At 41.2% G+C, this 17,236-nt stretch overlaps 1 protein-coding gene across 1 annotated transcript in view; it reads right to left on the minus strand.

The window, feature by feature from the left end:
• Positions 1 to 17,236, minus strand: part of SPON1 (spondin 1) — a 275,141-nt gene that overhangs the window by 244,241 nt on the left and 13,664 nt on the right. Inside the window, exon 2 of the mRNA XM_059070571.2 lies at positions 11,179 to 11,285. Within this exon, the coding sequence (XP_058926554.1) occupies positions 11,179 to 11,285 (107 nt within the window). The remainder of the gene's footprint in view (positions 1 to 11,178; positions 11,286 to 17,236) is intronic.

Here is a 17,236-nt window from a genome sequence, read left to right on the forward strand (position 1 = left end):
TAACAATATATGTCAAGAGCCAAAAAACTATTTGATATAGAAACTTGGGACTCTATCCCACGGAAATGATCTAAAATCTAGAAACACAATGTCCATAAGGGCAAGGGTTTTTGTCTGTTTTGTCACAGCTATATTCTCACAGCCTAGAATACGCCTTGTACATAATAGGCTTTGTAAATATTTGTTGACAATAAGTAAATGAATGAAAAGGTTTTCTTCATAAAAATTATTTATAATATTTATCAGATTTACCCAAATATGCTACAATAGGCTATTGTTTAAGTAAACCATGATCCATTTGCTCTTTGGATTTAACTATTTTAAGAAGCATGCAGATGGCTTACAAGTTTGTAAAACCAATTAAGATCTATCTTACAAGGTAGTTAGATCTGGAGTGAAGGCTCATCATTCTCATTCTAAAGATGAGGGGACTGCAAGGCCACACAGTGACTTATTGACATTTTTAAGCTACTTAATACATTCATGATAAAAGTGCTTTGGGAGCAGTAAACATTGTATATTGTCTGCTAAACAATTCTGTCATGTATTTGCAAATGATTTCCAGAGCTTTAGAAAAATAGATGTGGAAACAATGCTAGTTCCCATGCAAGAAAGCATGAGACCAGCTAATGCCAGCAGACAAGAGGGTAGGGCCAGAACTTCCAGCAGCAGTCATGTACCAATCTGGAAAACATTTATCAACTGGCCAGTGTGCCAAGCCTTCGTGAGGCCGTGGGAATACAGAGATGGCTGTAGCCCAGATTCCTGCCTCTTTGCAGAATCTTGTAGGCAAATAGGGATTTAACACATCAGGGCTACACAGTGTGTGAAGAACTAGAATAAAGGGATGTACCAAGTGTTTGAGAGCTCAGAGATGGGGTAGGGGGCACAGATTCTAAACAGGATGAAAGTAAGACATGAGTATCAGGAAACACAGAGGACATGGCATGTGAAGTGCTGTGAGATGATAAACCTGGTGTGATCCCTGGAATGACCCAGAAAGGATTTTAGGGGACCAAGTAGTCAATTTATGTCTGGCTCTCCCATACATCTGCCCCTGGAGCTACAAGAGATGCTCAATAGAGAAAATGGTACAGACTGCAGATGTTTTAATCCTTGCTCACTGCCATTTACTGGCTCTGTGCCTTTTGTCACATTTCTAATTCGCTCAGTGTTACCTTGCCTGTAACACGGAGACGACAATAGTGCCTGCCTCATGGGATGGGTCTGAGACTGATGGGAAATTAATACATTTATTTACTGTTGTGACAAATATTTACTGGGCACCTGCCGGTGGCAGATACTGCACCCAACACTGGTTGTGCAGTGGTGAAAGAGGTAGACAGTCCCTGTTCTTGTGAAACATAGCCTGGAGTGAGAGAATGAAAATAAATGAAGCAACTAGACCAGTTAGTAGCCAGAGGTGACAGTCGTGGTTTCCTCTGTCTTCTCATTCCCTGAGGTGTAGAGAACTTGTCAAGGTACAATTTGAATCCCATTTTCAGTGAAGCTGTTGTGTGGAGTAGGTCACAAAGCCAGTCAGTGAGCCCAGCCAAACAGCTAGCACCCACGTGGAACAGAATTTTGTTTTTATTTACTGGGTATCATGTATCCACTGAAATTTTTCACTTTATGTTATAGCCTCCCAATCATATTACAGTGAAGATAGAAAGAATTGAAGAAGTCTGTCTCTCTCCTCACTTGTTAGAGGCAAACAGACAACTGGTGAGTTATACCTAAGATGAGATGTCTGCCACATCTACAGAGGCATGGAGTTTGTGAGTCACTGGACACAGAAAGGTAGCAAGGGCTCTAGGCTGCTGACTCTTTGTGATTCACTGGACACAGGAAGGTAGAAAGGGCTCTAGGCTGCTGACTCAGAAGGAGGAGACATTGATTATGTCCATGCACTGTGCTGGGCATTTTATATAAATTATCTCATCTGATACTCCAAACAATCTTTATCATGCCTATTTTATAGATGCAAGAACTAAGGTTCAGAGAAATCAAGTGACTTCCTCACCCAGTTGGTAGAGGCAGAATCTGAGCTCGCGTCTGCAAACTCCAAAACCCATGTTATTTTCCAGACACCCACTGTACTAGTTCTAAATAGAAAAGCGAAGATAGAATTGGACGAATAATGAGATACATGATCCTTTTGGAGGAGGAAGATCAGCCTAAAAATAGCGATGCTTTTTACTGTTATAATAAACTGTGTGACCACCGATACTGTCAAATTCTAAATGGCCACCTCTAGAAAGAGAGGAGCTAATATACACATATACCTGTGTGTGTTGTATGTACACACTTAAAATCTAGAAGAAAATATACCCAAATGCTAATAATGATTACCTCTAGATTATAAGACGACTAATTTTATCTCTTCTTTAGCCTCTGTATTTGCCATTTTCTGTATTTTCCATCACAAAACAAGGGTGTGCTCTGTTGAGAGGAATGATGTTCAAGTCCTGATTAGGCATCTGGTCCCCAGACTCGGGGCTTGCCTGCTTGGAAGGAAACTACTTGTCCTTTCTGGTATCAGGCAACAGGGACCAGGGCTATGGCATCCTGAGGACAGACATCCAGCCCAGGCACTCACACATGCCACGCTGCTTCTCATTTTAAATGATAAGCAGCAATTTTAAATGATTTTAAACATCAATTAAAAAAAGAAAACGAAGTGTTGAAGGAGAGGTCTTGACATTGATTTTTAAATATGTCCTTTTGATGGTTCCTTTAGGATCACAGCTCACAGAGGCATTTTACACCGAGTGAGTTCCTGAAGCGAAGGGGCCAGCAGAGCTTGTCATCCATCCCCTGGTTCATTCGTTTGTTTGTTGGTTCATTCATGCATTCAAGAAAATGTTTACTGTGCCTTCACTGGTCTCTTTGCGCTTGTCAAAGTAGATACAATGAAACACTAAAATAGAGCAAGTTTTAAAATAGAGGAAAGATTGCTCTGTCATAGCATATAGGTCTTTACCTAAATGCCATTTTTCTTAGCAACTCACCATAACCACCATTTTAAATTGCATCTATCCATTCCAGTTGCTTTATTTTTCCCATTACCCCTATTACCTACCACATGCGTATTTTATTTACGTTGTATATTGTCTCTAACTCCCTTATACTAAATTATAAGCTCTGAGTGTGTATTAAAGTTCTGCATTTGGTTAGGTGCTTTTCCACTCTAAACTAGTTGAGGGCAGAAATGAAATATTGTTCAGGACAACCAAAAATTAAGTATTTTAAATGTAACAAATGTCTATTACTTATTTTTTTCTCATATTAATTTTCTAAAATAAAATTTAGTGTTGGAAAGTAATAAACATGAAACATGGTTTAAACTTCAAAAAAAAATAGAGGAAAGAGTATAGCGGTTTTCACACAAACCCTTTATCTTCACCCCCTGTCCATCTGCAAACTTTAAAACCGCCCAAAAGACAACTCAAAAGTTATTGTCTCAAAGAGACAGAAGACACAGAGATGGCCAACAGGCACATGAGAAGATGCTCAACATCTCTAATTATTAGAGAAATGCAAATCAAAACTACAGTGAGGTATCACCTCACACCAGTCAGAATGGCCATCATCAAAAAGTCTACAAATAATAAATGCTGGAGAGGGTCTGGAGAAAAGGGAACCTTCCTACACTGTTGGCGGGAAGGTAAATTGCTGCAGTCACTATGGAGAACAGTATGCAGGTTCCTTAAAAAACTAAAATAGAGTTACCATATGATACAGTGATCCCACTCCTGGGCATATATCCAGAGAAAACTCTAATTCCCAAAGATACATGCACCCCCAATGTTCATAGCAGCACTTTTTACAATAGCCAAGACATGGAAGCAAACTAAGTGTCCATCAACAGATGAATGGATAAAGAAGATGTGGGGTGTGTGTGTGTGTGTGTGTGTGTGTGTGTGTGTGTGTACACACATACACAATGAAATATTACTCAGCCATAAAAAAGAAAATAATGCCATTTGCAGAAACATGGATGGACCTAGAGATTATCATACTAAGTGAAGTAAGCCAGACAGAAAAAGACAAATATCATATGATATCACTTATATGTGGAATCTAAAAAAATGATACAAGTGAACTTATTTACAAAACAGAAACAGACTCACAGACATAGAAAACAAATTTATGGTTACCAAAGGGGAAGGGGGGGAGGGATAAATTAGGAGTTTGGAATTAATAGATACCCACTACTATATATAAAATAGATAAAAAACAAGGACCTACTGTATAGCACAGGGAACTATATTCGATATCTTGTAATAACCTATAATGGAAAAGAATCTGAAAAAGAATATATATATATCTGAATCACTTTGCTGTACACCTGCAACTAACACAACACTGTAAACCAACTACGCTTCAATTTTAAAAATGTTATCATCTCTATAAATATCCTTTCTCTTCTCTCAAATCAGCTCTCACTCCTCGCTTCCTACAAATGATTGCTTTCTTATTTGCACACATGCAGCAATTATAACACTTAGTATGCTACAATAGAGTTCTTTCTATACAAGTCTCTTTTTGTCACAGGTAGGAAATGATCACATTTCGAGTAAACAGACAAGACCACTCCAATACCCAAGGAAATAAATATCTAGGCTCTCCTATAATCCATTTTGTACTCCGCCAGTACACCTAGCATGCCAGGGTTGCGAAGTTCTACTGCAGATCTTGACCTCCTAATTAACACCATGGACCAGGCCTTAATTATTCATCTCGGTATGCTCAGAGCCTAGTATGTTGCCTTTCACACAGTTGCTAATTAGTGCTTTTATTAGATCATCCCAACTAATATTTGAGTGTCCAACATGTGCCAGGCACAGTGCTAGTTGATAGAAATACACTAGTGAACAAAATAGATATGGTTATGCTCTACAATTTGGTGTGGCAGAGCAATATTAAACAAATAATCCTACAAGCAAGTATATAAGTTGTAATAACCACCCTTAAGGAAAAGTAGGGTGCTATAAACGATATGGAAATATTTGAATAAACAAATAAATGAATGAAAGAAAGCAATGTATGTTTTATATGGTAATATCCATTCACTAGAAAGGTGTACTCTACAGGAAATGAAAGAGAATATTATGGGTTATCTCAGGACGGATTAAGAATCCCATAAGACAATCTATGTGTTCATGCACCTATGATGCATACTGGGACCTCATTTGTGTTTTGTGGTCCTATCTCATGAATGAGTCATTCTGAACTTACTTACAGGCAACTAAAAATCCTCAGATTCTTTCGTTGTTGTTTGTTTGTTTAACGTGCTGCCATAAATCCAAATCGCTCTTCTTGTACAGGTGCAATAGGTTATTAGGATCTAAGTAGGTAACTTTCTGTGTTCTTCCATTAGCTTTCATCTTGCTAGATTTGGTCTATCAGTTTGACCTGCCCAAATCCTGTCATGCCCAGCCCTAATATGGGAATATATGTTTCCCTTCATATCAGTGGGTGTGGCTACTCTGATGGAATGTCCATATTCAGGTTGTTGAAAAGAGTGCTGAGTGAAAACTTGGGGGTGGGTTGGGGGGCGGAAATCACTTTTGAAACACATATCAAAAATATAAAAATGTCCGTATCCTTCGCATTTGTAATTACACTTCTGGGAATCTCTTCTAGCAAACTAATACCAAATAAGGAAAAAAACTTTATGCAAGAAATGTTTACTCCATTATTTATAGTAGTGAATAGTAGATTGAAAAATTCTAATATCTTACAAGGGTCACGATTAAGCTTAGGTGAGTGCAAAAAGAGGGAGTTTTCCTATAAAGTAAGAGAGAATTCCTAAGAACAGGCTTGCAATAGCAGTTTATTTTTAGAAAAGTGTGTTGAAAACTCATTTAGCGTCTCACGTGGCTCAGAACTCATTAGGAGCTAATAAATATTTGTTAGTGAAGAGATAATGGAAATAGTTTATAAACAGGTGATTAAGAATATGGAATAATTAGTTATTAAAAGATGCTTGTTTGTATGGTATTGATAAGGAATCTTAGGCAAACATTCCTCTTTATAATGAAGCTTTCTTCCTTTGATTGGCAGACTATTCCCTAAACTAGTTGATGCATGTAAGCCTTAAATTAAAAATAAAATACAGTGATGGTGTTATAAACTAGCAGCTTGAATTTTAGTACAAATACTGTGCTTAAAATTCTGTCAAACCGGAGTGCCTACTCTGTGAGGCGCACAGGTCAAGGTGCTGGGAATATAGCAGCAAACAAGACAGGCAAAAATCCCTGCCCCGTGGAGCTTACAGTTTAGTGGAAGGGGGCAGATGATGCTCAAGTCAACAAGTAAAATAGATAGCACATCAGATGGCAATAAAGGCAATGGAAAAAAATTAAGTGGTGGAGAGGGATAGGGAATTCAGCTCAGGGATAGAAGAGGGGAATGAAGTTTCAAATAGGGTGATGGGGCACGCCCGCTGGGAAAGGGACTTCTGAGCAGAGACTTGAAGGAGGAGGGAGAAAGAGCTGGGCAGTTGGCTGGGCCATGAGCATTCCAGGGAGCAACTCGTTTTGAGCAATACGATTTTAAAGGATTGGTGGATTACTTCTGTACAGGCAGTCCAGCTGCTGCATTCCTTGTCACTTTCAATTAACCATGAGTACACCCAGCTAGCTCATCAGACTCCTGTGTCTCTCCCTCCTGGCAGCTGGGGACAGATACCCTAGTCTGTGCCAAAGCTGCCACGCTGGACCCAAAGCTGGAAGCAGAGAAGGCAGCCCCGCCCCTTTCTCCTGGGCCTCTGCCGGGGTGGTGAGAGCTGTAACCCTTACCCTCCCAGTCCCAAGCAGCCCCAGTCCCTCCCCACTGAGTCTAAAGGGGCATTAAAGTTTGCTTTAAAGTTTCTTTTGTACCTGGTGAGTCTGTACTCTCGTAAGGGCTCTCATTTAGAAGCAAAATCACCCACTCTTAGAGTTACTTTTAGAATTAAGAATGTAATCTTCCACCAGATTTAAAGGGTATTCGAATTTTGTTGTTGATGTCAAGTCCTCAAAGCTGTCTTATTTGGAGTGAGGGTGTTAACAAAGAAGTATATCTAAATATTTGTTAATTGCCATGCATATATTTTTAAAATTGCATCGGTATTTGTAGCTTCTGATCATCTGCTCATGTTCCAACTGATGACTTGCTGACTTTTTGCCATCCCTGTTGATATAAGGCACCATTACAAGGATGCTGTAAGCTCCTTGAGGGCAAGACTATGTCTGTTTTTCTCACTGTCGTAACCCCAGTGCCCACCTTAGTGCCTGACACATCGGAGACCCGCAGTAAATGCAGATGAATAAATGAATGACTCCAAAGATGACAGCTTTGGTACAGAGAGAAAAGACGTTTATCTAGAGTGGAAGGGGGCAAGCATAGAGAGCACAATGTCTGAAGCAGGAGAGGTAGGATGGGGCATGAGCAATGATTCTTCCCCCTCTAACTTCGGAGATACTGGGCACCCAAGGGAAGTGTGCATTTAATGCACAGGGCAGGACAGGGGTGGGTGATGAGTGTGAGAAAAATCACTGGCACAGAGTCCCTTCCCTCCCATTCCCCCACACTCCACCTCCATGGATGTTGGATTACTCTGGTCAATTTACTTAGCCCCTTGGAGACTCAGTTTCATCATCTGGAAAATGGGTATAACAATCCTGACTTCCCAGGGTTGCTATGAGAACTAAGTAGGATAACGAATATAGAGCTCTTGACCTAGAGACTACTACCATAAAAAAGTCATAATACACTCTCATTTTTTCACTTAACATGTACACATTGAGAGGCAGTATACATGGCTGAGAGCAGGAATCTGGAGCCAGATTGCCCACGTTTGAATCCCAGCTTTACTGCTTAGAGCTGAATGGTCTTAAGAAAGTTACTGGGGCTTCCTTGGTGGCGCAGTGGTTGAGAATCCGCCTGCTGATGCAGGGGACACGGGTTCGTGCCCCAGTCCGGGAAGATCCCACATACCGCAGAGCAGCTGGGCCTGTTAGCCATGGCCGCTGAGCCTGTGCATCCGGAGCCTGTGCTCCGCAACGGGAGAGGCCACAACAGTGAGAGGCCCGCGTACCACAAAAAAAAAAAAAAAAAAAAAAAAAACAACAACAACAAAAAAAAAGAAAGTTACTGAATTGCTCTGTGCCACAATTTCCTCATCTGTGAAAAACAGTACAATAATGCTTATCTCATGGTGTTACTCTGAGGATTAAATCAGTTAAAAAATGTAAACCACTTAGAACAGTATCTGGCATACAAGCATTATTATTGTATGCTAGGCATTTTTCATGTATGTTTCCCACTTTGATCCCTCTAGGTCTCAAACAACAGATATGTTGATGTGATGGTGGAGAAGTTCATGTTGGATGGGCTGGATTCATGTCTCACGTCAACACTGGTTCTCAAACTCTAGTGGACACTGGATTCACCCTGAGGGCTTGCTGAAACACAGGTTGTGGGAGCCCCACCCTCAGAGCTTCTGATTCAGAAGGTCTGGGTGAGGCTTGAGATTTTCTGTTTCTAACAAGTTCCCAGATGGTGCTGATGCTGCTGGTCCAGAGACCACACTCTGAGAACCACTGTGATGTAACAAGAAAGGATGTCAGAAGCTCTAAGAGAAGAAGGAAGGATGGATGCATCAAGAGATAGGAGTTCTGGAACAATCCCAAATAGGACTGAGTTACGGGCACTAGTAGAAAGAATAGTTTGTTCATTTATTCATTCAACAAACATTTACCTACTGCCCACTGTGAGCAGGGCCCTGTATTCACCAACTGGTTGCAAGGACCAAGATTTAGCCAAGCAGAGACAATAGTGAGCTGCAGAGGACTATCAATTTACTGAATTAAAACAGCATCAAAGAAAGAAGCCAGGTCCCCACTGGCCTAACTCAGGCATCATTTTGTGTGTGTGTGTGTTTATCAGAATATACATAAAATTTACCATTTTAACCATTTTTAAGTGTACAGTTCATGGCATTAAGTACATTCATATGTTGAACAGGCATCACCACCACCTATCTCCAGAACTTTTTTCATCTTCCCAAACTGAAACTCTGCACCTGTTCAATAATTCCCTCTTTCCCCCTGCCCCACATCCCCTGTACTTTCTGTCTCTATGAATTTGACGGCGTAGCTCATATAAGTGACATCAGACAATATTTGTCGTTTTGTGCTCACTTACTTCACTTAGCATAATGTCTTCAAGGGTCATCCATGTGATAACATGTGTCAGAATTTCCTTCCTTCTTAAAGATGAATAATATTCCACTGTATGTATACACCACATTTTGTTTATCCATTCATCCATCAGTGGACATCTGGGTTGTTTCTGCCTTTCGGCTCTTGTAAATAATGCTGCTATGAACATGACTGTACACTATCTGTTCAAGTCCCTTCTTTCAACTCTTCTGTGTATATATGTCTAAGCATCATTTTAAAGCAGATAAATTTTGTTTGGGTGAATATTAAGATCACATTTCCCATCTCCCACCCCCTACTTTTCTCTTCTTAGAACTTTATCCCTCCTGACACTCAGGTACCCAGATCTCTCAGCTGCCCCAATCTTAATAAATCATTCACACCTCCAGGTAAATTAGAACAACAAGGACAAGAGGAATATATTTTAGTGCTTTATGGGCTGAATGCACGCATGAATCTTCCTTTCCTTACAATGACAATCTTGCTGATGCACTGTCCAAACACACCTGGCCAGGAGCTTGTTCTGTACTATAGGGAAGACATTTGGTCACTGGAATCAGACACCTGAGAGAGAAGCCTGGCCTTACTATTTACTATTAAATCACTTTAGGTAAGTGATTTTCATCTCTCTAGCTTCAATTTCCTGATCTATAAAATAGGGATAATAGTTCCTATCTACTTGGTTGCTGTGAGAATCAAACTAAGATAAGGTAAACTAATTAAATTAAGATAAACCAAGATAAGGTAAAGCACTTAACCAAGTGCCTGGTATATGGTAAGTACCCAACCAATATTGGTTGTATCTGGGTAACTCCTTCAGATACATGCCAAGGAAGTTCCTGACATCTAGGTCCATAGAAGGACATTACAATGAGCACGGAATTAACAGTTCCACTAGGCCAGAAGTCTAGAATCCTAAACGCTGGACATTTGTTTTAAATCACAGTATTCAAAACTACAACCTGCCCACAGGGGTTAAAGATATCTTTGGATGGGGAAGATATCTTGGGTGCTCTGTGGAACCCACAAATTGTACCAGAATCCCCAGCAGCCAGCTATGGGTGTAAGTATTCTTCCTGAGTTTTTTTTTTTCTTCTGAGTTTGCAAATGCCAGACAAAAATGGATTCCAGAGCAATGGAAATTTGAGATGAGAAATGGTTACAGCAGATTTGGCCGCGCCTCCTCCTAGGATCGCCCCAGTCATTTTGGGACATGTTCTGACAACTTGCCGGCTTCTTTCTAAACCTCTGAGAGGGGGTGATGTTCCTGCCACTTTCCCTGGAAGAATATTCCACGGTGAAATATGACTCACTGGCAGGGCCCTTGTCTTTGAGATTCCCTTTCTTCTCCTGACCCACTTTCGTCTTGCTGTGCCCTTTTGTACGAAGTCAAACGAGGCCTCCCCTGGAGGAGGCTGCTTTGCAAGGACTGTCATTTAAAGACCATTACCACCTCTTCAACTCGGCCCTGTTCATTTAGCCAAGCAAAGGATATCTAGTTCTTTTAATCTTCCCTCATAAATCAATCTCTTCGTTCCCTTAATAGTCCTTCTCCTGTGCTTTGAACTCCCTCCAGTCTGGCCAGCCTAAGCTCTTGTTCCGTTTACCCCTGAAAATTGCCAGTCAATTGAGAAATGGCTGCACAGGAAAAACATCCGTGCCTCGGCGGGGTTCTGGGAGCTCCCACCAACCCTGGACTGTCTGCTGCCCAAGGTGCTGTGAGCCCCAGAAGAGCCCTGCCTGGTGGCCAAGCCCCAAGGCCTTACGGTAGACGCGAGGCATTTGCTGCCTACTCCGTTATAGGTCTTTCCATGGGCCTGGCCCGGTCAAGGGAATTGCATGAGAAGTCCCCTCAGATACCTGCCCCATTCCTTACCCTCAGCCTCCTCCATCCGGCCCACCTTTCACTTGGCATCTACCCACTAGAGCGACAGGGGTCCCTGGAAAGGTCCAGAAGGGGTCTTACCTGGAAGGTCCCCGCATGGTCTTCCTCCTTTTCACCCTCTCTGTTCTCTTTGAGGGCAATCAATGTGAATCCTCTGAAGTAAGAGGGAGGGGCAGCTGAAAGTGTCACTGCAGAGACAGAAGAAAGCAGATGATAAGCATAAGAATCAGCTGCCTTCCATTCGTCAAACAGATAAACACTGGGTACCCCATTAACATCCCAGACCTGTGGGTAGCAGGGGCAGCTGTCAGTGGGAAAGGCTCATTCTGTAGAGTAGTGAAATTTCACCCTCTCCACCCAGCCCCCTCTCACATTTCAGAACCTGCTAAACGTCTGAACTACAACGTCACTTGGGAATTCTTGAATCAACCAAGGCTGAGGTGAGCTCTCTCTCAGTAACCACAATCTGACAAAAATAGTCCCTGGTCAGCAACTCTAGTCTTGACAGTTATCTAATGTTATACTTCCATAGATCAGCCCAAGAGAGATCCGGCTGCTTGCAGCACAAACTCCTGTAGGGTGTGGCAAAACATATTTCCTATTTCTTGTGGGTACTCAGCTAGAACACATTCCCAGCCTCCCTTGCAGTTTGGTCTGCTGGTGCCCCAGTCCTACCGGTGGAAAGTGTGAACAGACATGATGCATGCCACTTCCTGCCTGGCCCATCCAGACTCTCTACATGATTCTCCATTCTTCCTCTCCCATCTCTGACTGCTGAATGCAGGAGATCCAGCAGAGGACTCTGATGCCCCAGGAGAAGGATGGTAGAGCCACAAGATGTAAGGAACCTGGGTTTCTGAATAACCACAGAGATAATCACTCATGGGCCAGAAACATCCATATTGTACTTGGCATAAACTGGAAATAAACTTATAGTGTGGGGGATTGTTTGTTACAGCAGTTGGAATTATGAACCTACTTTAAACTCTTCCTTCCCACATTGACCCAGAGAACTAGGTATTCATTGAAATCTAGCTCAGGGATCTTAGCAATGATGTTTGCCCCTCCCTTTGTATCTACAATCTCCTGAGATGGATAAATCCTTTTATTGCAATTTTTGCACTGGATTGCAATTCTATTTTTACCACCCTTCTCCACTGGACTGTGAGTTAATGCTGGAGAGGAACTGGGTTTTCATTTTCTTTGTATCCCTATCACCTAGCACAGAGCCTGGCATCTAAGAGATGCTCCATTCAAGCTTCTTGAAATTGATGTAAATTGAGGTCTAAATTACTGCCCACATTAAAATGCTAAGATTCTTTAAACATAAAATTAAAGACTATTAGTGCTATCCTAAGAATCCTCCATTCCAAGCCCTCTAATTTCACAGATAGGACATAAAGACACAGAAATGTCAACAGACATGCTGAAGGTAATAAGACCACCCAGAGGCAGGCTTTGGGTCTGGCCCCCTCCCCAGTTTAACACTCCACTCATTGCTCTACATACTGAGTATATATAGGAATATCTATAGTGTGTGTATTCCATAAGCATTGACTAAGTTTTCAAAATTTAAAAATCAATTCATTGAACCTATAGTATTTACATGATTCTGATAAGCAACCCCCTGTTGAGGAGGGGCATTTAGTCTTCTAGTTTCAGTCCTGAAAATGAAACATTCCAAAAGTCCAAAAATTAAAGCCACCATCTAGGATAATTCAGCAATGGTCTGTGAGCCACCAACACAATGACATCTCAGAGAAGCACTTGGAGACACAAAGATTGCACATCTCATGCTGTGATCGGTCAGTTCATCCCACAAAAGTGAAGGTGCATTCTGATTGGTGGCTACTGATGTCAATAAAAGGTCAGATAGAAAGTAAGGAAGAAAGGATGAGAAAAAAGCACAAAGAAGTAAAGAAGAGTAAGAAATGTGGTTGCACAGCAGTGGCAGGCAGCAAATGATGCTTATGATGTCAGGAGAAAGAACTGAGATCTCTGAGGGACAGACAGCCCCACAGCAGTCTGAGGTTATCTAGGGTGGGGTGGGAGGGCTTTCAAGGCTATTCTACACAATTCTGGAGGAAGGGGAGCAGAGAACAAGAAGCAGACAGTAAAGGTGCTCTGCCCAGATCACCTCAAATTCCTCTGTACCATTGTAATGTGACCCTGGTGCTGATGTGCCTTTGCTTCCAGAGGCCAGCACCTGCAGCTCGTCCCTGGTCACTGGAGTCTGCTCTGCCTAATATGAAAGGCCCAGCTACCTTGCATCAGGTGACGACAATTCTGAGGGGTGCCTGACACCTCGAAATGGCCCTGCAGAATCGGAGCGCACTGGGGTCATGGGCTGGCAAGGCTTCTTCCTCCCCGTCCCAGTTCCCTACGCCCTTATTGGCCTCCCCTGGGAGCACTTCCTTAATAAGTCAATTGTACCCAAATCCTCACCTGAGGGTTTGTTATGGGGTTAAATTGTGTCCTCCCAAAATATATGTTAAAATCCTAACCCCAGGTTCCTGGAAATGTGACCTTATTTGGAAATAGGGTCTTTGCAGACGTAATTAGTTAAGATGAGATCATACTGGGTTAAGGCAATTCTAAATCCAAGATGGCCAGTGTCCTCAGAAGAAGAGACATGGAGACACACAGGGAAGAATGCCAGGTGATGACAGAGGCAGAGATTGGAGTGAGGCATCTGCAGGCCAATGAACAGCAAGGATTGTCACCAGAGGCTGGGAGAGGCATGGAAGAAACTCCCTAGGAGCCTCCAGAAGGAACCAACTCTGATGACATTTTGATTTCAGATTTTTAGCCTCTAGAACTGTGAGCAAATACATTTCTGTTGTTTTAAGCCACTGGTTTGTGGTTCTATACATGGGAGCCCTAGGAAATGAATCATATCTGCTTCTGGGGAACCCAGCATAAGACAGTCAATTTCTGCTGCACAGTCACTGCCTTCAGGCTACAGCTCAAACCCCGTAGACTGATAGGCCCACAGACTCTGCCTTTCTGGAGAGCTTCATCAGCCACATTTCCATTCCCTGCCACACTGCATTTCAGTCCTGGGACTTGCTCACTGGCAGTTTCCTGAAAAGCCATATCATTTCACCCTACAGTATTATTTCTTTCCATATGCTATTCATACGCTTGGAATGTTCTACCTCCTCCATTCCTAGCAAACTTCTTTAGAAATCAGCTAAATTTTCACCTTTTCTGTGATGTTTCCTCGGACTTCCCCATCAAGACCTGGGTGCTCTTTTTCCCTGGACTTTGTTAAGATTGAAAATACCTATACAATGGGCATAATAACAGCATTTACCTCAAAGGATCAGTGTAAAACATAAATAATTCATGCACTAAAGTCCTTAAAATCATGGTTGGCAGATGATAGGCACTTATTAAATATTAGCTCATTATTATCAGTGATGAGATGATCACATTAAATCATATGTGGTGTGTAAGTATTTGTTTACCTATTTGCAAGTCCTTCAAAGGCAAGAACCACATCTTAGCACAGTGATTAGCACAGAGTTGATATGTAATTACATTTACTGAATCATGTTCATGGACTGCTAGACTCAGGGTTGTAAAGATGTCAATTCTTCTCCAATTGATTTATAGATTTAGTGCAACTTCCATTAAATTCGCAGCATGAGTTCTGTGATATTGACAAGCCGATTCTAAAATTTATGTGAAAATGCAAAGGGCCAAGAATACCCAAGGCAATCTGGAAAAAGAAGGGCAAGGGTGGATGGCTTCTATTACCAGATACTGAGACCTATGCAGGTATAGAAATTAAGCCAGTGTACCGTAACAAGGAAAGAAAAATAGGCCTGAATAGTTTGAGGTCCAGATAAAGTTCCACAAATATATATGAACTTGATTTATCATTAAGGATATACTGCAGAGCAGTGGGGGAAAGAAGACATTTTCAATGACAACTAGGAAAACCGTGTAAAAAAGGTGAGTCTTGGTCTTTGCCTCACATCTTTCACAAAATAAATTTCACATGGATTGTAGAGCTAAATGTGAAAAGTAAAACAATAAGGTTTTAGAAAGCAGCATAAGATAAAATATGAATGACCTTGGATTAGGAAAGAGTTTTTAAACAGGACATAAAAAAAATACTGACAATAAAGAAGATGTGTAAATGGAATGGTATCAAAATTTTGCTTATCAAAAGACACTGCTAAGCATAGCACAGGGAGTTCACCTCTGTGCTTTGTGACCACCTAGAGGGGTGGGATAGGGAGGGTGGGAGGGAGGGTGACACAAGAGGGAAGAGTTATGGGAACATATGTATATGTATAACTGATTCACTTTGTTGTAAAGGAGAAACTAACACACTATTGTAAAACAGTTATACTCAAATAAAGATGTTAAAAAAAAAAAAAAAAAAGACACTGCTAAGAAAAAGTAAGCCATGGTGTGGAAGGAGGTATTTGCAATCCATTTAACCAGAAATGGACTTTTATCCAAAATATATAAATTGACTTTTATCCAAAATATATAAAGAACTCTCTAAGACCAATAAGGAAAAGATAGAGAACCCAAAGAAAAAAAATAGGGATATCACATGAACTAATACTTCACAGAAGAAGGTGCCCAAATGGCCAATAAAGATACGAAAAGGCACTGAACTTCATTTGTCAACAGGGAAATAAGAATTAAATCCACAATAAAATACTACTGCATTTCCACTAGATTGACTAACCTTAAAAGGATTCACATTATCAAATGTTGTTAACTGGAACTCTCACACACTATTGATGAACTGAATATGAGCAATTTCCCCTGGAAAACTCTTTAGCAGCATTTACTGAAGCTGAGCTTATACATACCCTATGACCCAGTGCTGCCACCCTTAAATCAACAGAAGTGCAGACATACGTGCATCAAATGACACCTATCAGATGTTCATAGTAATGTTATTTGTTTCCAACTGGAAACACTCAAATGTCCATCAGCAGCCATGGATATATAAATTGTGGCCAGTCATAGTACTGAATGCCTTAGAGTAATGAAGATGAACAAATTACTGCTACCTACAACAACATGGGTAAATCTCACAAACATAATCTTGAGTGAAAGAAGACAGACACAAAAGAATACAAAAAGTATGAGGACATTTATATAAAGTTCAAAACCGGGCAAAGCAGTCTATGATCCTAGAGGTCAGGTCAGTGCTTACAAGTGTGCAAAAGGGGAGGCAGTGCTGATCTGGGAGGGAACAGGGGTGCTTCTGGAGTTCGGGTCATGTTCTATTTCTTGATCTGGGTGCCAGCTGCATGAGTGTATTCAACAAGTGATAATTCACCAAGATGCATGATTTGTGAACTTTTCTGTACATAAGCTTTGTTTTGATAAGAATATTATTAAACAATGTTTCCGAATGGTAAGTATGCATCTTTTTGTATATCTGTTCAGAGCACTTAAAGGGCTACCCATAAACTCGGCTTCCTGGAATGATGCATTCCTGTAAGTTCTAGAAAACTAAAGTTCTACTCTACCTTATTAAATACAACACAGAAGATGGAGGCTCTGGGGGCTGAACTTGTGTGGTGTTTCAAGCCATAATTACCAGTGGTGATGACTGAGTTACACACTATAATTTGAAGGAAGAGAGGAGACCCTCTCTCTCTAGAGAAGCCCATTATATGACTCTCTCCTGAAAGGAACAAATGTGCAGCGTGTTCTGAGTCCCAGCAAAGCCGGAAGATGACTACTAGGCAATAAATAACAGAATCTTCTCTCTAATGACTCCTCCCAAGTGCCTCCCAAAAGAGGCCATTAAGAGACCCAGGAAATTCAAGAAAAAAGCTTATGAAGGATTAAAATAAAATTTTAAAAAGGTCCATTTGGAGCCATACAGGGAACTGGTTAAAAGCAAAGATTTCAGATTAGAATCCTAGAGCCACCACTTATTAACTGTGTGACCTCTGGTGAGCTATTTGGCCTCCCCGCTTCCTCATTTAAAAAAAAATGAGGTTAACGATATTACCTTTCGATAGGAATGTAGAGATGACTAAATAAACATTTACCACAGTGCCTGGCATATATAAAGGATCCAAAATTGTAAAGGATGATGATGGTGGTGCTGGTGATGTTGAGGATGAAGACAGTGATCAAAATGCTGCTGCTG

Source organism: Kogia breviceps, chromosome 7 (genome assembly GCF_026419965.1).
Source record: "Kogia breviceps isolate mKogBre1 chromosome 7, mKogBre1 haplotype 1, whole genome shotgun sequence".
Classification (NCBI taxonomy): Eukaryota; Metazoa; Chordata; class Mammalia; order Artiodactyla; family Physeteridae; genus Kogia; species Kogia breviceps.